This window comes from Callionymus lyra, chromosome 10, assembly GCF_982586985.1.
Source record: "Callionymus lyra chromosome 10, fCalLyr1.hap1.1, whole genome shotgun sequence".
In the NCBI taxonomy this organism is placed as follows: domain Eukaryota; kingdom Metazoa; phylum Chordata; class Actinopteri; order Syngnathiformes; family Callionymidae; genus Callionymus; species Callionymus lyra.
In genome coordinates this window covers 28,332,735-28,357,466 of record NC_141827.1, presented here as the reverse complement: position 1 = coordinate 28,357,466, position 24,732 = coordinate 28,332,735, and the positions used below count along the sequence as shown (strand labels likewise).

The window sequence follows — 24,732 nt, the reverse complement described above, 5'->3', positions numbered from 1 at the left end:
AAATGTACTTATATTAACAGAATAATATATCAAAGTCAAAGGTCAAAAAATGTTATATTTAACAAGAATAATATGACTGATGTGTACAGTTTCATCACTCTCTGGACAGAAACTCTCTCTGGACACTATTAAGAAAAGCATTTATTCTTTTAAAAGTCTCCTGCTTGTATTTAGCTCTAGAGTGGATGATATTCATATATGGTATATGTTATACCATTGAAGAAAAAGTTCAAACACAACAGTAAATACTTGAAAATATTTTTATTTCAATAAAAAAATGTTAAACAACACTAGACATAAGGCAAAGATTTTGTTCTCATGAGAATGTAAACAACAATAGCTTGTAGAGTTTCAGTTAGCATGTGGATAAATTAGAGGAATGCCTGTGAGAGTCTTGAACTCAAGACTGAGACATATATTGATTGACGATGACTTTCATCTGGCTACATTTAAAACTGCTGTTTCAGCACATCCTGCTCCAGGTCCTTCATATTTGTTTTCAACAAGGCGGGGTCGTCCTTTTATGTGGGCACGGCGTTGGACTTCTTTAATATCCTGCTGTGCCAGTAGTCTGGGTTGTCGAAGGACTCCCTGATCCCGATTCCTGCCTGCACCTTCACGTAGGCGTCGAACCCGGCTCGGCGGGCGGCCGTGCTCCCCCCGGTCCCGGCGTCCTGAAGGTTCTGGTAAACGCCTGCGTCTCCGGGACGCACGGCGGCAAAACTGTCCATGTCCTCGTACTCGTAAGCCCCGCCTTCTTCACCTCCTGCCTCCGTTAGCTCCTTCCTCACCCTGAGCGCTTGAGCCAGCTTGGGTTGTCTGTTGGTATAATGATAGTTGCTGTCCTCCACGTACTCGTCCTCTGACCCCGGCTCCTCAGGCTTGGGAGGCAGAGGTGGATCGTGCGCCGGCGGGCTGTCGTCCGCCTCAGCGCGCCGGATGTCCATGTACTCGTACTCCACAGGCTGCTCCGAGTCGGAGCTGTGGTTGCACCTGGACGCCGGCGGGATGTCCAGCGAGGACGTGGTGGCCTGAGACGACATGGAGGACGAGCGTTTGCCGGAGTCCCCGAGCCAGGAGCCGTTCTCCGTGAGGTGACAGTTGTTCTTGGAAGACGCAGACGCCACTGACAACTGCCTGTTCATGTACTGGTAGTCCTCAGTGTCCGTGCTGTCCAGCAGACCTGCTGAGCGGGACTTCTCCATCTTGCGAGGACTTCCGTGAGGGCAGAGCAGCGTTTCTGAAATGAGGAGAAGAAATGAATGAAACAGCCGTCTCTTAAAATACGGTGAAAACTGTACCATCAAAATATATTATTAGCTTTGAATTCATATTTTGAACAATTTAATTGAATAATTTCTATATTTAAATTTTCTTTTTTTTTTTTAATATATATTAATTGAAAAAATCTTTTTTTTTTTCTAAACTGAAGCTAAATTCTTAGTCTTGACAACATAATATAAGTAATAATGTTGGAACTGTTATACAAACTTTTGTGTGTTGAATTTTTAATTATATGAAGTTAAAAAATATTGAAATAATGAAATGACAATATCAAAATCTATGGGAAATAATGATCGTTTATAAAGCATTGAATTATATTTTTAATGATTTATAAATCAATATTTTCTATTTTGAAAGGTTTTTTTTGTTTTAATTTCAATTAAGAAAATGAATATTTTCAAAATCATTGCATTTCTTTACACATATAATTTGATACTGTAATTCTAATAATTAAAAATACATTTTCTAAATTCAATATGTTCTTAATTTGCACCTATTTAAATTCAGTATAGAAATGTTGGTATAATAGTGCCAACATGTTTATTAAATAAAGAAAATCCATTTTGAAAAATAAATAGAATTTGTGAATTCAATAATTAAAACAAATTTAACCTTTGTAATACAGAAATGATTTAAATCAATTATTCAAAGACAAGTCAACAACATTTAAATTAAAATCATTTGAAAAGTAAACTTCAACAGGTCATTATTCTGATATATATTCACTGATATACTTCGATCCATAAGATTCTTGACTATCAATGTGTCTTCACTTCGCTCCATGGACGGGTCACATGACGGCCTCACCTCTCTCTGGACTGTCTCCAGGAAGCACATATCCGTACTGATCCTCTTCCTCCAGGTCTGGAGTCTCAGGCGGACCACCGGACAAGCTGTCTCTCTGAGAAATGTAGGCGCTGTCCTGACGATGGCATCGGCGTTTCGGGGTCCCTGCCAGAGGGAAGTCCTCGCTCGCCTCCATCTCTGTGCCGGTGCCGAATCCCTCGGAGCTCTCTGACACCGTCCGGGCGGAGTCCAGTCGAGACCGAGACTGCCACATGGCCTGAGGAGACATCATGAGCAGGCCATCAGAAAATGAAAAAAGGGGTGTTTTTCAAAGTTGTGTAAGAAAGATGCCAGATGAGAGGGTGGGACTAAAGTTTGATTGACATATCATTGTCCATTCATTTTAAACAGGCCATTCAAACTGATCTAAGGATGTTTTATGTTTTAAAGTTTCATTAATTTGCTGCAATCCAGTTCTTTGTTTAAGGAGTTTACCTTCTATTTTTCATTCTATTTGTTATTCCCAAATGGTTTTATTGTTTGTCAGACAAAATAAACTATATTGGAAGATTGAAAATAAATGAACATGATCATGAATCAACATGAATGGGCTTCATGACAAGAGGATGATTGTTATTCTGGGAAAGAATGGATGTACCTTTAACAAATCTATGGAAAGAAGAATAAAAAATTGCACAGGATTAAAAAATCATGTTATAAAGGGAAGGGCAGAGGAGTTTCAACTAAAGTGGAACTCTAATTGAATTACATTTTGGGTGTTACAAATACAAATTATACAAATGGATTTTCTTTTAAATTTGTAATGTCTTTTTATTAAAATTCAGAGTTTTATTTTATTTTTTCTTATTTTATAAATTTTGCTGCATGCTTATGTCAATGTCCTTGCAAAATATGTGAAAAATATAATTCAAAAATGTGTCATTTTGTTTAAAATTGTACTCTGATTTATTTATAAATAAAATCATTCACAATAAAAAAAACTAATAATATTATAATGAAGAACATTTTTCGTTGCACCCTCATATGTTTTCCTCAGGGTCAAGGTGACCCGAAGACTTTTCAATTTCGTAAGGGGCCATGGATGCAACACAAGGGATACTAGAAACACGTTTGTTTTCGGGCCTTGACCCTGAGTTAACACAAGGGTTAAAAAAAAATATTGCATTCATATTAAGGCTCTTTTTCTCTTCATTGTGGCTCGACCGCCCCTAGAAACAGTCGATGTATAATGTGGCCCCGTACTAAATTCCTGTCAATTAAACTATTTTATATTTCAGTTTTGACTCCCAAGACGCACTGAGCAGGGCTTTGATGATGCTGTACCTGTGAAGGGGTGTCGACTCCGGGTGTCATGGGTATGTATCCGGCCCCACCAGGAGAGGTCAGGACCAGCTGAGAGAGAGGGGGAGACAGTCAGTCAACCATCGCTCCACAGCCGTACCGGGAAAAGGGTCTTACTCTGGGGGTGTCCATCTTGGAAAGACCAGCCAGGCTTCGGGAGGGGGTCATGTAATGGGCGACCGGGTTCACGCCACCATCCACCATCATCTCCTCCCCCTGCTCCTCCATCTCCATGTCCAGATCGTCCAGGTCGGTGGTCCTCTGGGCCAGCTCGTCCGAGGCGGCGTCGTGATGGACGCATTCCTCCTGGTGAGGTTCAGATCAATGAATCACCGGAATCCTCTGGAGGCGGACGACTCTTACTTTTATCACCAGGAAACGGTTCGGGTCTCTGGCCATCCTGGTGAATTCACTCGCAAGTTCCTTGAATGTCGGACGCACGTTTTCATCAATCATCCAACCTAAATGAAACATATGAATGAATGAATGAAATGTGAAAAGTATTGTGGTACATTTGTCAGTGTTAAGGTAACGTTTTAAACTAAGTTCTCTACATCAGTGATTTTCAACATTTATTGAGCCAAGGTACACCTTTTTCATTGAAAAGAATTACAAGGCACACCACTAAAAAATGATACTGTGTGTAGCCTGTATTAACATTTAAGTCATTTTCATCAAAGTGTCTTGAATATGAATCAAATAAACGCCTAGAAAATATGTACTTAATCATCTTTTATATCTATGTAATTTATGTTTTTAAACCAATAACGTGAAATTTGATGTTTTCTCACGGCACACCTGACGATCTCTCACGGCACAGTGGTTGAAAAACACTGCTCTACATCAACACGAGCGCTGGTCAGACTCACATTTAACCATGACCATGTAGACGTCGATGGTGCAGATCTGTGGCTGCGACAGACGCTCGCCTTTCTCCAACAGATCCGGGACTTCCTGCGGGCGCATGTTTGAATATGGCTCTGCCCCATATGACATCATCTCCCAAATGGTCACCCCTGAAGGAAGAGGTCATGTTAAATGATGAAAAAAAAAGAAGCCGACAAACATTCTGTGATCTCACCGTAGCTCCAGACGTCACTCTGGTGTGTGTATCTACGGAACAAGATGCTCTCCAAGGCCATCCATTTGATCGGCGTCTGAGCAAATAAAACACTGATTGGTGCTTTTATTTTGAAAACATTCAATACTGACACCAATAAAATAAACCATTTATTTTGTGTTTTAAAACAATAAAGTACAATATTTTTAATATAATCAATGGGTATTTCTATAAATCTGAAGACATTCATTTTTTTACCCTACAACTATTATTTGAATGAGTCGATTAGTTTCCACTGCATTGTAGCAACATTTAGAAATACTTGAACTGCTTTACAAATAATATTACGTACTAATTTACTTACTTTATAACCACCTTCAACATCGATTACCCAGATTTTATTGTAGCACAACTAGGATCAAGGTTAAGACTCTCAATGTATGTTGAAAACAGGAAAAAAAAAGGTTTTTCTTTTTCTATTTAATATGTTTAATTAAAGTTAAATGGCTAATGGTCCTAAACTTAACATTCTGTGGCCCTCAATCTATTGTTTTTGTTATTATTATGTAAGTGATGCAATTCAATGTACTCAAGGGCCACATTATACACAGTGGCTGTTGTGAAGGGCCATCAAGAAACAATAAAGGAGCGAAAAGTATAAAATCGAGAAATTAAATAAAGCTAAATATGCTACAATTACTATTTAGAATTTTTAAGTTACTTTTTGTGTTTAAAGTTTCTTTAATCTGATCAAGCACATTTTCTCAAAATATCTTTTTCTTATTCACTTAAATCTTTTTAAGGTGCGGTCAAATTTAGAGACTGGTAATGAACATTAAAAATAAAAAAAGTTAGTTATGACATGATCTTTGACCTAATGACGGCCACATAAATACAGTTAAAGGGCCTCAAGTGACCCACGCAACACACTTTGGCCCCGTCTTGTTAAGGTGGAACAGATTTATAAAATCAATTGACACAATTAAATTGGACAAAATAGAACACATTCACAGTGAAATCACACAAAAATCCTGAGAAATAAAACAATACAATATATATTTCACATGTTAATGTTATTTACGGTGTCCAAGAATTGACCCACTAGCGCCCCCACCGGCCAGTAAAGCTTGAGACATTAGAAATATATACAGTATATATATATATATATGGACTCCTATGACTGGATTGAGTGTCACTGTCACTGACCTTCACCTCGTTGTAGACATATTTCTTGTCGTCAGGATAAAGCAGGTCTGCAACGCCGTAGTCTGAGATCTGAGCCATGTAGTTATTCTTCAACAGCACATTCCTGGCGGCCAAGTTCCTGTGGACCATCCTGTTCTCCTCCAGGTAGTACATCCCCTGATCATCAGAGAGTCGATCAGGACTCGTGACGACAGCGCCAGTCGGTAAGAAAGTGGACAAACGTGTACCTTGGCGATCTGGACACACCAGTTGAGTAACCTCTGTGGCTGCAGTTTGTTCTTGTGGTTCCTCACGTGCTCCAGCAGAGAGCCCTGACTGCTGAGCTGGGACACCAGCTGCAGGCTCGCCCCGGGACAGATGCCCAGGACCCGAACGACATTGACGTGGTCCAGGCTGCCGATGGCCATCATTTGCTGCGGCACACACACAGATGAAGTCAAGTGTCAAACATCTCTAATAATAAACATGCGTGATTGATGAAAATATACATTATTCAGGCAACAAATTTGATTATTATTGACTCTTGTAAGTGAGTAAGTAAGTCATTTTTATTTGTATAGCGCTTTTCCAGACCAGGGTCACAAAGCGCTTAAACAATCAAAACAATATTCAATAAAGTATATATTTTAAAGATCAAGATATAATTTTCTCCTTCTTTCCCTAAGTTGTTGCTGCCACACAGTTCTGGGTAATTATTTTACTAATGAACATTTGGATACGACTTCTTTTGTATCATGTTTTAATTTGAACTCAAACTAAATTACAGTTAATTATTTAACCATCTGACCACGATTTAAGTCACTATCTATTAGCTATCTATAAACGATTTGATATTTCCCTTTCGCTTATTTCCACGCTGTTTTGAAGAGTTTTGAAGAGGTAAAAAAATATATATATATTTTAATGTTGGAATTTTTCGGTGCTGACATGATTGAGAAAAATATCACTGATAACGCTCAGTTTCGCAGGACTTGCATGGGTTTCCCGCGAAACTGAGAGACATCAGAGAGGAGCTGGTGGCGCGTCGCGATATCACCAAATCAATAATAAATCCCACCTCCTCGTACACACACACATAACACTTTATAAATAACCGGCTGCGCACCTCAAAGACAGACCGAGACGTAAACAACAACGAGACATAGAAGTACAAATTGATATCTTTACAGAACGTGACACTGATTGGTTGAAGTGCACATTTAAGAAATGCTCGATTTATACGATAAAAAATTATAAATTATTGCGAATGTTTTCAATATGCATATCGCGATATAAATATTTTTTCGATACATTGTGCAGCCCTACGATCTATGTTTCTTACAGACAAAAAGTTGAGTCGATTTATATCCAATAAGGTTTGGTTTTAAAACTCTCTTGGCTTTTTGAAACTTTTTTATTGGCTATTTTTTCAAAGTATAATTTCTAAGATTAATTTTGTTGATTATAGAGGAATCGTTTTATTCTAAAAATGTTCAAATCGAGAAAAGAGAAATGTGTCCTCACATCTGTCAGGTCGAAGAAAGTGTGTCTTCCTGTGCGATCGTGAATCGTCTTTATGGCAACAGGAAGCTTCACTGTGTCTCCTTCAGGAATCCAAACCCCCTGTGAAGAAATGCAACACATGTCGTCACCATTTCCAGTTCCTGTCCAACAGTTTGAGCTACTCTGCTGCAGCGTTACCTTGTGGACAGAGCCGAACACGCCACTGCCCAGAAGTTTAATTTTACGCAGCTCTGTGGGTTTTAAGAAGCGTGGTTGGACTTTAGGGCCTTTCTCTCCTGGATCCAGGGGCTCAAAGCTCTATGAACACAAGATCAGTCGGTCATTGACTTACTTAAGAAACTCTGAGCATCCAACTCACCTCTCCACTCGCCATGTATCTCCTCATCGCTCGCTTTCGCCGAATGGCCAGACCACGGCGGTAGAGAACAGAGAGCACGAAAATAGAGAAGCCAGCAGATATGAGCGCCAGGACTCCCAGAACGATGGCCGTGGTTGCTTGTCTAGTGAGGATGGATATGGAAGTAGGTCGGTGTCATCACAATATTGAGTGGTTGAGTTGAATAGTTCAGATGTTATTTTTAATTAAATGATTTCATTTTTTTTGTTGTTATTGAATTCAATAATTCCTTTATTTTCAAAATTATTATATTATGTAATATTATATATAATATATTTTCAATTAGAAATTGACATTTTGAATTCCATTAATTCAAAAATACATTCCCTAAAATCTTTTTTTTAATTCAAAGTGTTATATTATTATTATTTATGATATAATAGTAGTCGATACTCTTTTGGTGTTGTCTGGTGGCACTTTTATACCAACTTTTATTATTATTATTATTATTATTAATTATTTTTGGATATTTGAAAGAAGAATATAATTGTGTAAAAAAAAAAAAAATCATTCATTTTTAGAGTTATTACATTTTTGAATTCAATTATAAAAAAACAAAAACAAATACAACCTTTTAATATGCAAAAATAAATGTATATATATTTTTAAATCAAAACAAATTCAACCTTTTAATATAAATATTTTTGAATTAAATGATTCCCTAAAAAGAAATTCCGCATTCCAATAAACAAATATTTAAATTCAAAAATCAAAAAGTAATTCAACCATTTTAATTACACAGTATTTAATGAAAATATTGGGAGGAGGAGTATAAATGCTTAAAGAAAACAACATTTAAATGAGAAAAACAAAAAGTTTCAACATTTTAAATATTAAATTCTACTATTTAATATTCGGATGGCATTGATACATACTTATATAGTTTAACATGTACAAGACAAACACATTCCAATGACTCTGACACACATGAATAACTGACCCTGACATGTATCCAGGAGCTCCCGCACACTCTCGGATTCCGGGGCCGAAGCATCTGAACCAGCAGAAGAAAAGTCAAACATCTGGACGAGAACTTGGCTCTTCATCTCCGTACCCTTGAGTGCAGTTCAGGTGACACGATTCACAGCGTCGCTTTCTGTTGGCGTACTTGAAGATGACGCCCTCTCCTCCCATCACACCCTCTGGACACGCGCGCACGCAGTGGGGTCCGTCCTGCAGGTTTGCACATGCCACGCACTCGTCTGCCCCCTACAGGCACCATTAAGAAGAAGAAAATAATTTGAAATATAAACTAATAAAAAAGGAAAGGTATGAGAACCGATCCTTTTTCAATTACTGTATATATTTTGTGGTCCGCTAAAATATTTCAGTAGAGAGATGAAGACACACGTTGAATACAGATGTTGGAGAAAATAAAAGTTAGATTACAGTTTAATAACAGTTGAAAATTGTTTGATTATAATTTATAATTGTGTAATTACAGTTGAAAATTGTTCGATTATAGTTGAAAATTGTTTGATTATAGTTGAAAATTGTTGGAGTATAGTTGAAAATTGTTTGATTATAGTTGAAAATTGTTTGATAATGGTTGTAAATTGTTTGATTACATTAGAAAATTGTGTAATTACAGTTAAAAATGGTTTGATTTTAGCTGAAAATTGTTGGATTATAGTTGAAAATTGTTTGATTACAGTTGATAATTGTGTAATTACAGTTGAAAATTGTTTGATTATAGTTTATAATTGTGTAATTACAGTTGAAAATTGTTTGATTATAGTTTATAATTGTGTAATTACAGTTGAAAATTGTTTGATTATAGATTATAATTGTGTAATTACAGTTGAAAATTGTTTGATTATAGATTATAATTGTGTAATTACAGTTGAAAATTGTTTGATTATAGTTGAAAATTGTTCGATTATAGTTGAAAATTGTTGGAGTATAGTTGAAAATTGTTTGATTACAGTTGAAAATTGTTTGATTATAGTTGAAAATTGTTTGATTATAGTTGAAAATTGTTCGATTATAGTTGAAAATTGTTTGATTATAGTTGAAATTGTTGGAGTATAGTTAAAAATTTGAAAAAGATAGAAACATGTAAACAAACAAAATAAAATAACATTTCTCAGCAGAGTACTGAGTTATTTAGTAAAAACAGGAGAAAGTAGTTTTTCATTAATTTAGCACCAGAACTGTTTCAAAAGTAGTAGTTTTGTATTGGGTAAAAAAACAACAACAATAGTTTTTAGTCAAATCAAGTCAAATCCTTTTCCTCTGACCATAGAAACATTGACAGTATTTACTTCACGTCAAGAGAAGTGAACAGTGAAGCAACTTTAAACGACTTTATCGCTCTCTACTATGGCGACCAGCACTTCTGGGGCTTTTGTTTCTCTCCCCTTCTCCCTTCTCCCCTTCTCTCCTCCCTTTCTCAACCCCTCTTTGTTCAGAATGTACAACATGGACACCAACCTTGCCTCATGGCTCTTACATTAAGAGGTAAAAGGCGGAGCTAGTTGAGTTTGATTGACATGTAAACGTCCAATCATTTTGAATGTTCTGCCTTCAATAATCTCACGTCGTTTTAACAACACTGTAGGTTCCAGAGGTGACTGAAAAGTTTCATTTTTGTTAGAACTTTAAAAGACTCGGCTTCAGATGATTCAATATGAATAAAAAGTTGTGGGAAAGAATCCTCGTGTTTGGCGTCTCACTTTCTCTCTGTTGGTTTTCTCTGAAAGAAAATATTATCACAGGTTAACTGGTAACTAGTGGGTGTGATCTGTGGCTGGGTTTGGACGCATGACCATGACCCGGCCATGATAAGAAGCTCAATAAATGGTTGAATATTTGCTGGAACTCATCTTCCTTTTGCATTCCTTCTTTCTTTAGGTCCTCCTGTGCAACTCTTATTTGCTCCTTGTTTATCGTCGTCAATGTAAGATCCTCTTGTCAACCACCTTGATGGCTGAATCATAAAAGGAACCTTTCCATCTCCCGAATGAGATTTCTACGCTCGCATGAACACAAAATAAACGATCAAACCTAACTCCAATCTTGTGGAGACGGGGCCTCCGACTGCAGCAGTTTTACCGAATGTCTTTGAAAAATGTTACTTTGTTTTGTATTCTTATTTTTGTTTGGTTTTCCCGTACATTTGGGATTTATTTGTGTCGTTTTATTCAAGAAAATTAACCTTTGAGATATCTTGTTCACCTTGACCCAGAGACAACGAAAAGCGCTATATAAATATTACTTACTTACTTACAACAAAGGCGTATCACAAACACATTTGTTTTTTGGGCCACAGGGTCACCGTGACCCTGAGATAACACAATGGTTCAAATTTATATAAATGATAACATTTGATGTGATGTTTTTTTTGTTACCTAGCCATCTGACGTTGAACAAAAATGTCTCTTTCTCTGCGTAGACAATAAATGATATGTCATTTGTCACTCACCGGCTGCAAATGGCCCACAGGCCACATGTGAAGGGAGTAAAATGAAGGAAGAGACAACACCACTGAAATCGTTTTCAAGGCTACTTCGACCCAAACTCTCTTTTGTGCCTTCATCTGAGTCATAAGACTTTTGGTTCTTGTTGCTCTTAACTTCTTTAAATCCAACTACGTCGAGAATTTGACATGTCAGCTGGAGTCTAAGACGATTGGACGGGAAATCCTTTTTTCTGTGATTTGTGACCATCGTAGGAGAACCACCTACCGGGCCCGTGCATGTCTTCTCCCCCTTCTGGACTTTGCACTCCGGGTGGCAGGCCATGCACTCTCCGGAGGGTGCAGCGAACTCTCTCCTCTCCCTGCATTGACGGAGATAAAGAACACCTGTGCTCCAGTCTCTGCTGATAACATTGTCGGCTCCACAAACATGCTGATAAGACCAAACAGGTTTCATTATCAAACTGACCCGTTGAGGATCATGCAGTCGGGCACGCAGGTCCCTGAGCGACTGTAGGTCCTGCAGGACACGCACTGGTCCGGTCCGGGGGCCCAGCAACCGTCGGAGGAGCACAGAGGGTCACATACTCGCCCTTCTTTCACTGGCAGGACCACAGAGGAGCGACAACAGTTACTCTATGAAGATGTTTAGAACTCTATGTGTAATGTATGTTGATGAACCTGCACAACACAATCAACCGTTTTCATTATCCAACTTTTACCAACATTTTATATTGAATTCAAAAGGCTACAAAGTATAAAAGGTTGAATTTATTTTATATTTTATATAAAAACAAGTAAAAGTCTCAATTTGAAATGTTAAATTCTGATGACACTGATCTATTTCCATACTTTTGGCTAATTTGAGTCGATAAATCACAACATTCCATTAGTTTAATCCAGTCATCTTTTAAACACCAAATCAGCTGTTTTGATTGACAGCTGGCTAATCCAATTAAATATTTTATTCCTTTCACTCGTTGGGTGCCTTATATGTCAAAGAAAACAGCCCATTGGTTAATTTTTCTAACTCTTTTCTCACAAACATTGTTTTCAATGACCGTGTAGTGTCAATAAAGTTGTAAGTGTACTTATTTTACAGAATAAAATATTAAAGTCAAAGGTCACTGCAAAAATGTTACATTTTACAAGTATAATGTGACTGAGTTACTCAGAAAAAGGCTCTCCTGTATGTCAATCAATGGATTATAGGCTGAAGGGATGACCTACTGGTGGCCCTTGACGTCTTTAGCACCTGAGATCGGACTCACCGCAGTTGACACTGGGACGATTGTCCTTGTCGTCGATGAGCTTCTGGCGCCGCTGCGAGCGCGAGCTGATGCTCACGATGCGGGTCCAGTTGACGGTGTTCTGGTAGCAGAGGTTTTTGTTGCCGGTGATGTAGACGGTGCCGTCGCTTATCGTCTTCAGGGACCGAAGGCCCAGAGAAGTCATGGACGGGATCTTAATGACCAGCAGAGAGTAGCCCCTAATGTTGACCAGAGGAATGTGAGAGTTGTTTATTATAGAGATTAGTTTTATAATTTCATGAGCTATAGTTTAAGAAAAAAAATAAAATCTACTCTGTATCACTTATTTAAAGTTGATTCAAATTAACTCAGAGATAATGCAAACACATTTGTTTTCAGGCCTTCGGGTCACTCGACTGAAAGGGTTGAAGAACAATTTAAAGCAAGTTTTAAGAGTTATTTATTAATAAAATTAAGAATATTTATGATTGTACACCTTTCAAGTTTTGTTGACATGTATATGCCTGTTACATTTTTTTTAGCATATCTGAGAAAATTGTGCATTTCCAGCTCAAAGTGACAATATTACATTATTTCTTGAGTATTTTTTATCCCTCTTAGTTTAACATTGAAAGTAATTGGCTGTTTTTCTTTTTTTACATTTTTCATTCAAAATGAATTTCATTTAATTGTAACTTTTTAAGACATTAATCTATTGTCAACCGTAAAAGAAAATTGCATATGAATCACAATACTTGTAAAAGGTCAGTGATTGATCATTTGAAGGAACAAAGGAAACAAAGAGTTCAGAAAGATTTTAACATTTTTAACCCTTGTATTATCTCTGGGTCAAGGTCACCCAAATTCCCCAAAACTTATGAGGTGAGCGACCTCCCTTGCTTCCAGAAATAAATATGCCAGTAGAGGAGGTCGGTCACCTTGACCCAAAGATACCACAAACCCATTTGTTTTCGGGGGTCTTTGGGTCACCTTGACCCAGAGCCAACCCAAGGGTTACAGCCCCAGAAATACAAGATCAACATGTGCTTTCATGCAGCAACCCAATTCCCAGCAAAAAAAGAAGAAAAAAAGGTTGTGTGAAAGTTGCATAAAGTTTAGCATCAGTTTGCAAAAGTGTGTGTTACAATGTTTGAGAATGTCAATCACTTTTAGCAGGATTTTAACTCATTTGCTAAAAAAAACATTTCAAACCAAACCTTTTTTTTTCCCTTTCTTCCACATGATTTTTATGAAACAACTTTATTCAACACTTTTATCAGCTCTTAAAGAGCAGTATCGTCAAGCAAGATGATTGACAGCCACCTCGGTTTGATTCCCCCTCGCACCACCTCAATCACCACACCTGTGAAGAACCATCTGAGAACCAGATGGCAGATACTGTACCTTTTAGAGCTCACGCCTCTACACGAGGTCAAGGGGGAAACATTGAAAACACAGTTAGACACGTGTAGTGTTGTCGACAACAGCGGGAAGCTCGACATGCAAACACACTCTTGAAACCGACCTGTAGAGATTTCTGCCTTGAATGGTTTGAAGGTTGGAGAAGACGGACAGGTCGTGCATGCTCCCGGGCCAGGACTGGACGCTCAGGATGTCTGAGGGACAGATGATCAACACGGGAAGATCGTTTTCGGGATTCGGTCCAAACAAACGCACCTGTGATCTGTCGAACAGTGCTGAAGATTTTCAGCTTCTCTGGATCGAGGGGCGGAATGTTTTTGTAGCTATCTCTGCAATGGGAAGAGAAGAAATGAGTGAGTTGCTATGAAGGGTTAAATGAAAGCCCCCTGGGGCCAAATCTGGACCAGCAAGCCATTTTAGGTGGAGATTAATGTTATTAATCACTAACAATAAGAGTAAAACTGAAGAGGACAAACACATAATTAAGACTCAATTACATTAATTACATAAGAACGACTTCCCATCCATCGCCTATCTCTACCGGTGTTCCACAAGATTCTGTCCTTGGTCCTATCTTGCTCAATATAAATCCCCCTTAGTGACATTTTATGCAGACGACACCCAGTAGTACCTTTCAGTCATATGTTCATCCTTTAATTACGTACAGTACGTCAACATCACATTCAAACTCATACTTCCTTAAATATATTGATTTAGTTCAGTTCACAATCTATACATTTACAAGCTATACTTTTATAAGATTAAAAGCTCTTGTGTGATTAAGTTTGACCCCCCTATGATGAAAAAGGATCCCGAAAAGTAAAGTACTTTAAGTCTTTGAGCAGAGCTTCAGAATCCATGGCTAATAAGGTGTCAATAAATCGTCAAATTATTAATATTTGTGTCACATGTGTTCTGATCGGAAATGATCTGAGGAACTTATACCAACAACATTCATCATCGCAGCAGAGTTTGTATGAAATACCCTTTTATTCCCGTCACGAGGAAGTGAAGACTTCCCTGGATGTTCGTGCAGTTGATGAAACTGTCGATGTTGGAAGCGTCTACCGTCTGTCGATCCGTGGTCCCGGTGCCAACACACGCTGCAACAGAGTACAGTGACCTCGCCGTTGTGTACATTTTATTCCGTTTTTTTTAGTTTTAATAAATATTTTGAGAAATGATTATGAGAGAACAAATGTTAACAAGGAACATGTCCTGAAACAATTAAAGATAAATATGAATATGTTGTGAATAATAGAGCTCTTAAAATAAAAACTACTAAAACAACAATCTTGTGTTTCTTTTGTGTTTTTTTTGACCCCTGGAGATTTCGATTGACACGTCAGTTTGAAACATTTCATGAAACGAACGGCTGATTAAAACGTCTCCTTTAGTGTTTTAAACGTTTTGTTCATTCTTCTACCTTAAAGACGGACTCAATGATAAAAAATGAATAATTACATTCATCGAATGGTAAAAAAAAATTGTACCTTTCGGGCACAGCCCTCCGCACGGCTCGCACTCTTTGGATCCATTCTTCTCCACCTCCATTTTGTCGGCAGGACATGTGCTCACGCACGAGCTACTGTCCACCACGAAGTTGGCTGTGGAAGCAACAAACGTTCACTGACGGAACATGTGTCCGGAGACGGAATAAAGTCTTCACGTGAACTCACTGGGACATTTGAAGACACACATGGATCCGAACTGGTACTTGGCGTTGGGGTTGGGCTCCATTTTGAAGGTGTTTTTGTTGTAGATCAGAGGTTGTGGACACTGTGGCACACACGAGCCGGAGTTGTTGAAGTTCCTGCAGGCCTGGAAGAAACAATGGAGGAAATAGATCATGTGGATTTATTGAAAAATAAATAGGTTTTTTTTCAAATCATGATGGGCCAGTTCAACATCAAACTATTGTACAAAAATATTGATAAACGTATATATTTCGAATATTTATTTTGAAGATACTGTATTGATTTACACATTTTTGACTTTCAAATATAAAACATTTTTTATTGTAGTTCTATTACGGTTAATGGTGAATAATACTTTTTTTTTCTTTTACAATTAAGATGATATTTTTCATGGCGTTTGTTCATTTTTTGTGTTGCAATTAAACTTTAGGCCATTGGATGGCAGCAGTCATTACGACATGGAACATTCCATGGGCTTAAGGGAAAATGAAATCCCATGAGATCCAGGAAATGACTGTGGACGAGAGGATGCAGTCGACTACAGAAACTCTTAAAGCCAATGTTTGGGCATATTTTGGTTTCAAAACAAATGAAAGCAGTTACGACTTCGTCAAGAGTCATGTGGTCTGTAAATTCTGCAACACCAGAGTCAAGTACTCGGACAATATATCGTATCATTGCAACTGTATCATTCAAATTCTTGCATATAAACACCCCTAGTTTGAGTGGGTTTATTTCCGATACTCTGGTTTTCTCCTCAAGTCTACGGAGGTTAAGATAAACACTAGAGAGAGTTGGTAAAATATGAATGTTTCGAGATAAGAAATGAAAGAATGAATTGGGCCTGAAACTAAAACTGGACTTAAAAGAATGACCTGAGTGATTAGAATTGAGTCATTATTATTATTCTTTGTTGAGAAAGTGTAACATGCACGGCCACTGTGGACCCAGTGATGGACTCACGAAGCAGTCAGTGTCGAGGGGCCCGGTGCAGCCTCCGGCACACTCGATGTGGCAGCACTGGCCCGGGCTTCGACCGAAACAGCGACTGTTGCACTGAGGGGCGCACACCGTCTTGGTCACTGAAACAAGCGAGTCAGCAACAACCCAAAAGTCAGAGAGAAAAAAAAAAAGAATCGCTCACGTCTCTGGCACGTGTTGTTTCCCGGACCCCAACACTTGCCGTCACACGACTCATGACACGGCTCTATGGGGGGACGTCACAGTGAACATCTCTTCACGCTGAAGCATCTTGTTTCTCACTCACTGTCTGGACCGTTTGCCTCGATCATGATGTTTGCTGACCCGTCCTTCAAGATGTCCAGCCAGTTCACGCTCCCGACATAGCTCAGGTACTTGTTCTGGATGATCCTGACACCTCCCTCCAAGATTTCTGAGGGTGCCCCACACACACACACACACACACACACACACACACACACACACAAACAACGGTACTTGATCACAAACAAGCAGCGACAAGCCTGTGACTCATCTGATCGACGACTGGATGTAGAGCTGAGCTCGTCTTACAGTGGCAGTTGAGCGGTTGACAACACCAGACATTCCTGGATCATCGCAACACACACACACACACACACACACACACCTCAGCTCCCTGTGACAGGTACTTGTGGGCGTACTGAGAGTGTAGGTGTGAGTGATGTCATGAAAACTACACAAACCTGTTGCAGCCTCCCACTCTTACAAGGACTCCTCATTCAAACTGAAGCTGCACCATCATTTGAAACACACACTCATACACCCACACATGCACACACACACACAAACATACATACACACAAATATACGCAAACATAAACAAACTTACACACAGAGACACAAAGGCACATGCATACACACACAAACACACACTCAGACAAACACACAAACAAAGACACACACGCTCAGACACACACACATACATGCATACACACACAAACACACACTCAGACAAACACACAAACAAAGACACACACACTCAGACCCACACACACACACACATACATACACACACAAACACACACAGACTCACACAAACACACTCAAATACATACACACTTACACACATATTCAGACAAAGGCACACACAAACCCACATATAGACACACAAAGACATCCATCCATGCATCCATCCATCCATCCATCCATCCATCCATCCATCCATCCATCCATCCATCCATGCATCCATGCATCCATGCATCCATCCATCCATCCATCCATCCATCCATCCATCCATCCATCCATCCATCCATGCATCCATCCATCCATCCATCCATCCATCCATCTATAGCGGCTCCAGAACTGCACCAGTACCTGTCAGGTGAGTCAGGCCCAGCTCCTTCAGGCCCTGCTGTCCATCCTTCTGGTAGTTGACCATCACAGCCAGAGCGTACTGGTCCTCGTACAGACTGGTGCCCCGGATGACCCTCAGGTTGTCCAGAGGGAGGCGCTCAAACTCGTTCACAGCTAACAGAATGTAGCCGGTGACCTCTCGAATAGACTGAAAGATCATGTGACGACTTATTTAACATAAAGAAGAATGAATTTGAAGAGACATTATAATATCTACGTAATTTCGTTCACCGATGACATTCAGCCTTTATTCATCTCTCATTTGGGTTATGGTTTGAATCAATAAACAATACTTTTGTGATTATTTTTTTTTTGACACTTTGTTAAATTTATTTAAATAGTTTGTAAATTTGTTTTAATAGTTTGTAAATGTATTTAAATAGTTTTTAGCTTTGTTTTAACAGTTTGTAAATATATTTCAATAGTTTGTAAATGTGTTTTAATAGTTAGTACATTTGCTTAAAAGGTTTGTAAATGTGTTTCAATAGTTTGAAAATGTATTTCAATAGTTTGTCATTTTTTTTATAATAGTTTGAACATTTGCTTAAATAGTTTGTAGATTTGCTTAAATAGTTTGTAAATATGTTTAAATTGTTTGTAAATTTGTTTCAGTAGTTTGTAAATGTTTTGCAATATTTTGTAAATGTGTTTCAATACTTTGTAAATGTGTTTCAATACTTTGTAATTGTGTTTCAATACTTTGTAAATGTGTGTTTTAATACTTTGTAATTGTATTTCAATGCGAGCCCAGCTCACCTGGAGGAAGGAGAAGTTCCGTGTGTGCTCCATCATGGTGATCTCCAGGTTTCCCATCACGATCTCACAGCCGTTGTACTTGTCCTTCATCAGCTGGTACTGGTTCTCTAAACTTCCCGTCAAGCTCAGACCATTCTGGGTTCCCAGACACACTGTAGGAGGAGAATAATGTATTATCTTCAAAGACCGTTGACACCAGAGTTTTAACAAAATCAGCAAAAGCATATTTGCAGGAAGAGAACACGTTAATCATCAAAACACCTCATATCATGTGAAAAGTGGAAATAGTGCTGACTAAATCAAGTTGAATAATAAGATTAAAGAGTACGTGTTAATGATTTAAACAAAGTGTCACCAGCTGAGCTCTAGTGAGGTAAAAAGACAAAAACACTGTATAAATTAAATTAAAAAACCCAAAATGCTAATATTGGAATTTGATACAAATTCTTAAAGCAAACACGCCTTTTTTAATTTTTTATCTGTTGATTTTGATAAAAATCTCAATTTAAATGTATTTATTTCATAGTATTTGTGGAAATCTACTGTGATATCATATTAATAACATTGTTAACACAGCAGAAAGAAAAACAAAAAAATTGAAATCGATGAACCAGAAAACCTTTTAGCGAAGCCTTAAATCAATTGAGAAATGATAATAGTAATTCCTCTTGAAACATTAAACAAATACAATGAAATAAAGGCAAATTTGTCAAGATTGTTCATTGATAAACTTATATTTCACTTGTAAGTAAAAATAAATATAAAATGGTTTAACATTTATGTTCTTGTTTGTTATTCTCAATTAAATGGTTAAATAGATGGCCAATAATGAAGGGAACATGTTTATCAAGAGAACCACTAGATGTCGCTGCATTTAGTGTAAAATGTAGGAACATTTACTCTTGTGTTTAACATGTGTGTGTTCATCAGTGTGGACAACAACTGGATCCATTGACAGCAGCTGTCGCTGCAGCACAACGATGAATGTCTGTGGATTGACTCGGGGACAAGAAGAGACTGTGGAGACTCTTGTCCTCCTTCAACGACTTGTGTTGTTGTGTGTTCAACACGCAGCTCACAACAAGCTGCCGATTGTGTTCGCCGCAGACACAAACATTTGAGTCTTTGTCGGACTTCTGTGGGAGTTCAGGCCCTTCGCCTGCGTCACGAGGCTGCTTTGCTATTCAAATGTGCCGAAAGGACGCACGACTGTGAGGTGACGCCACTGGTCGGAGGTCACGAACCCTAAAAGTTGAAGCAGGTCGAGGCGGTACTGATTGGATTCTTGAGCTTCACTTATCAGCTCAAATCTAGACGATTGATGTCGGTGTGTTTTTGTGCGGGAGTCTCAGAAGTCGAGTCTGACCTCAAACCTAATGAGGTGCGGAGGAAGGACGAACAGTTGAAGCCACAAAACGAGGAAGTAATAATTATAAAAAAGGTTCTAGTGATCTGGGTCAACAGCTCCATGGAAAGGAATGAACTAAATGTACTTGCATGCACTGAATAATGTAAAAGTCACTAGACAACATTTTTCACAAGAATAAAATGACTGATACGTGACACCAACTCAATTAAAGAGACTATAAATCGTGTTATCTCTGGGTCAAGGTGACGCGAAGGCCCGGAAAAAAAAATGGGAGGTTGTTCAAATACACTGAGAGACAACACATGGAATACCTCAAAGGCACTTTTGTTTTCAGGTCACCTTGACCCTGTGATAAGACAAGGGTTTAAGAGTTTTATTTAATAATACATTACTTCACACTGAATACTTTTTAAATTTGTAATGATTAATTTGACTTGATAAGTTATTTAAAAATAAGTCAGGAAATAACATTTTACTGATGAGATGAAGCAACTCCAAAGTGTGAAGTAGAATTTCACCAATCATTCCATTGTTTTTGCAATATTTTGTATACCTTTACTTTATTACTTTTTATTTCTATTTTCATTACTTTTGTAACTCACAAAATTCAAATTGTTAAAGAATCACTAACAGAAAAGAAAAATTAAGTTTATGTTTTCAACACAGACTATATGAGTATATATTATATATAGACAGTAAAGAGGATGGGTTTATAATAAATACAGTATCGGAATGAATCGTCAAGACACGGTAAACACCACAGCACTGTGACTGACACCTGTCCATCACTGACACCAGACTTTAGAAGGCCATACGATCCATGAGTACTTCTGATGCTAACAAAAAGTAGCCACTTTTATGCTAACAAATCCTCATGCTAGCTAGAACATTTCAATGTGGGCGGGTATTTCATAACACACATTAAAAAAAAAATTTTCATTCTATACCCTTTTTTTCTACTCAGATTTAAATAGTTTTACAATCAAAATAAATGTTCTTTATTTTGTTGAAAAAAACTGAGGAAGATTTGTTCAGTAAGATTAAAGACTTTGAATGAATGAAATCTGTTTTTATTGACTAACTTATAGTGGGTTGTATATGAATATCCACTGAACACCGGTGAAGGTTGCTTGTCGCTCTCGACTAGAGAAAGAAAACAAGGTGGTACAAGTTTGGGAACAAGTCAGAAGTTTGTCTTGAGGAAATATTTTTATCAGCCACTCCTCTGTGGAGCTACTATCAGTGCACACTGTTGACTTTACTTACCTGTTAGGAAATGGTCATGAATCACCTGCATTCAAACAACCTACACACACACACACACACACCTACACACGCAAACACACCTACCCACACACACACCTACACGCATACACAAACAAAGAAATACACAGAGACACAAACAAACACACACCTGTACACACAGACACAGGCACACAATACACACACACACACACACACACACACACACACACACACACACACACACACACACACACACACACACACACACACACACACACACAGTACAGTAGAGTATGCTGAAGAAACACTGCAGCTGTGTGAGTTGGACAAGTGGTTTTTCAGTCAAACATTCAGACTTTCAACGTTGGCAGAAGAACCAACAGGAATGGAGGAGGTGGAGTCAGAAAAACACACAACGACACACATGCCGATGAACAATAGAAGCATTTTGTGTTGCAGCCTAACTGAGTGTCTTCTTATCTCTCTCTCTACCTCTCTCTCTCTCCTTTCTTTCTCTCTCTCTGTGTGTTTTGCTCTGTACATGAACTCCATGCAAAATGGTAGCCCTGTCCCTGACACCGCAGTGCATCGTAACACAACACCGGAGGCAGCGCACACTAGTGACGGGTCAGGTGTATGTGTTGTTTTTTTTCATTTCGGCCGTAACCAAGGAAGTTTCACTTTGGACAAAAGATTGAGGAAGGAGGAGAGGATAAAGAGGCGGAGGTGATGAGAGACGTCAACTGAAACTTCTGCTGATTTCATTTAAGAATCTCAAACGACTCTACGGTCCAGGTCAGAGGTCAGCAGACCCTACAGTTATCATGTAGAGGGATCAACAGTAGAAGCTCAGCTGGATGACAACATATAAAGTGACTAATAAGGAACTATATTTCAATTAAATAAATTAATAAATTAATAAATGATTTAATTTATTAATTTATTTAATTGAAATATAGTTTTTTTTCTGGTTCTAGAAAAATATTAACGTGTTAAAGGTTAATACTATGATTATGGACATAAAATAAATAAATCTGTTTAAAAAATATTTAATGCAAAAGCTAAAACTGAAAAAAAAGGAAATGTAAAACAATTACGTGTAATATCAGTGTGTAAAAAATACATCTAAAAAAAAATGTAAATAATTCAATGTGAAAAATAAAATTCCATTAAAAAATATTCAAAAATTATAAATTCAGATTCAGAGACTGATGGTCCACATTTACTTACGTTTAAAAATCGATTCAATAATATAAAATACTAAATAATAATAAATAATAAATGATATACATAAAAAAAAGTAGAGTACTCAAATAAAAAGTTATAAAAGGTGAGATTAGATGGTACAGTTTAACATTAAGCAGGTTCTGGTGAAAACTGGACATCTGATGATGCGTCATGTTTTTGGTACCTTCAGTCTGAATGGAAGGACTTGTAGATATAAGATTTCAAATAAAGTTAGATTTAATTTTTGTTAAAAGTTCAACAGTCCTTTATTTGACCAAAAGTGAATCTTAAAATCTTATATTTATATATATTTTTTTAAATAATTAAATTAGTTAAAAATGAAAAATCCTTTGAATCTCAATTATTTACCTCAAACTTTAAAGCTCATTTTATAAAACATATATAAGATAGTATTGTTAAAAAAATAATCAACATTATAAGCACTTTAAAGGTATCAGGTCAACTCTTTCGCTAGCACTGTCTCCAGATTTGGACCCAAAACGAAAACTCCTTCAAAAAAAAATATAAATGTATTTTTGTATACATATAAATTTACCACTCAGCCTAGTTGATGTGACAGTAATATGCAGTTTGCTTAAGTACAACGAAGAAAAGGAACCTGCTCGACCAGACTACAGTGTAGTAAACACAACCACAAATATTTCTTCTGTCTTGTTTTGTTCCAACCAACACTGAGTTGCTCAACTGTTGCACCACCAAATCCAGTTTGTCCAGTCAGGATTCTCGACACTAGATGTTTTACTTTACAATCTTATATCACAAACACATTTTTTTCATCCGCCAAAAAAGAATATTATATTAATTATATTATATATATATTATATTCAGCAAAAATATATGAAAGGTCAAAGGTGAGAAATTTGTTATCAAACAGAGAAACCTGTATTTCCTTATGACGAGTCATCATGTTGTTTTTCACAGATCACCAGATCAAGGTTCAGATCAAGAGATTCAAATCACAGCAGCTTTGCTTGGCTCATGGGCTCAACTTTCTGCTGGACTTCAACTTCACATATTGGCCCCCATAGAGTAAAAAAATCAGTTATTAAGTAAAGACTTAACACCTTATTCTATATTTGTATATAAACATTTTTTATCTTAATTTAAAATAGCAATATTAGCTCATTTTTCTGAATCATAAAACAAACGGTATCGTTTCTTATTTTACCTCCAAACAAATATGTATATTTAGTAGTGTCTTATTGAAGTTAGCATCGTTATAAATATCCAAATGTAAACACGCTAACTATTTTAGGTTAAGCTCTTATTTCATTAGCTTTTATTGTGATTTTTCTTATTTCTATAAATCCACGCTCAGGTGAGTCACTGCAACTCAACTGGTTTTTTAACCTGGTGGTGCGTGTGCGCGTGTTTGGTTCGTACCTCCTACAGTCTGGGCACTGCACCGCTGGAACACACACAGGAGCGACACACACAGCAACTGCTGCACCGTCTTCACCATCATCTTCATCATCGTCATTCTCTTCATCAGTCCAGTGACGATCAAACCGACTTTTCCATTTTCATCTTCTAGCTGAAACGCGCTCCTCGTGCTCGCTCGTGCTCGCTGCTCCGCGCTTCTGTTAGTCCGTCAAAGTGTCAAAGTTAGTCCAGACCGGGCTTTATTCCGTCGGGTCGGCGCGCGGCGTGGGTTCCGTCGTGTCGTGGAAGTGTCATTGAAGTGAACCGCCCGCGTCCCGTCGCTGTGAATGATCGAGTGCAGCGCACTGATTGGAGGAGAGACGACAGCCAATCAGAGAAGCGAGCGACTTTTGACAGCCGGACTCAGAGCAAGAGGGAATATAGACATATATCACTCACACACAAACACGACTCATCTTTGTGAAGAAGGGACTTTCTAGAGACAGAAAAAATAAAGTAAAAATCTGTTTGAAAAACAGAAGAAGGAGTGTAATAACTGAGCATGATAACAGGATAAATCTAGTTATTATGTTAGTAATGTACTATATATGTGTACATATGATGTATTTATATTGTTATATGTTACTATATGGATAAATATTATACTATATCCTGTTTTATTGTCTACAAACAATATTAATATTATTTACTACAAACAAAAGAATAAGTACAAAAAGGTCGATCTAGAATGTTTTCTTTTTCATTGCCTTTTTTAAATTCATATGTATTTATTTTGTATGTACTGTACAAATAATAACATATTTTATACTAAGTTTAAAAAAATAATAATTCATTTAAATACACTTAAATTTGGGAAAAGGAGGAAATAAACCTTTTATCTGCAATACACTCTCATATGCATTAATACAACCGCAACAAAAATACCTATAAATACACACAACACAAACAATTTAAACTAAATAGCTTAAAGAAATGTACACACACTTCCCAT

The 24,732-nt window shown here is 37.6% G+C and overlaps 1 protein-coding gene across 2 annotated transcripts; it reads right to left on the bottom strand.

The window, feature by feature from the left end:
- Positions 1-244: 244 nt before the first annotated feature.
- On the bottom strand, positions 245-24,023 carry erbb3a (erb-b2 receptor tyrosine kinase 3a). Of its 2 annotated transcripts, XM_087801634.1 has the most exons (29): positions 23,742-24,023; positions 18,497-18,648; positions 17,702-17,888; positions 16,653-16,778; positions 16,530-16,592; positions 16,349-16,467; positions 15,368-15,509; positions 15,182-15,295; positions 14,674-14,791; positions 13,944-14,017; positions 13,792-13,882; positions 13,671-13,688; positions 12,288-12,505; positions 11,486-11,618; positions 11,285-11,378; positions 8,653-8,807; positions 8,539-8,592; positions 7,560-7,701; positions 7,379-7,498; positions 7,202-7,300; positions 5,926-6,111; positions 5,699-5,854; positions 4,514-4,589; positions 4,302-4,448; positions 3,796-3,893; positions 3,550-3,738; positions 3,415-3,483; positions 2,092-2,347; positions 245-1,240 (listed from the first exon to the last, which is right to left on the bottom strand). In XM_087801634.1, the coding sequence occupies exons 1-29, from the start codon at positions 23,845-23,847 to the stop codon at positions 522-524; spliced, it is 4,221 nt and encodes a 1,406-aa protein (XP_087657760.1). In that variant the 5' UTR covers positions 23,848-24,023; the 3' UTR covers positions 245-521. The 2 variants fall into 2 exon arrangements, with proteins under 2 accessions (XP_087657760.1, XP_087657761.1); XM_087801635.1 differs by lacking the exon at positions 13,671-13,688.
- Positions 24,024-24,732: the final 709 nt, after the last annotated feature.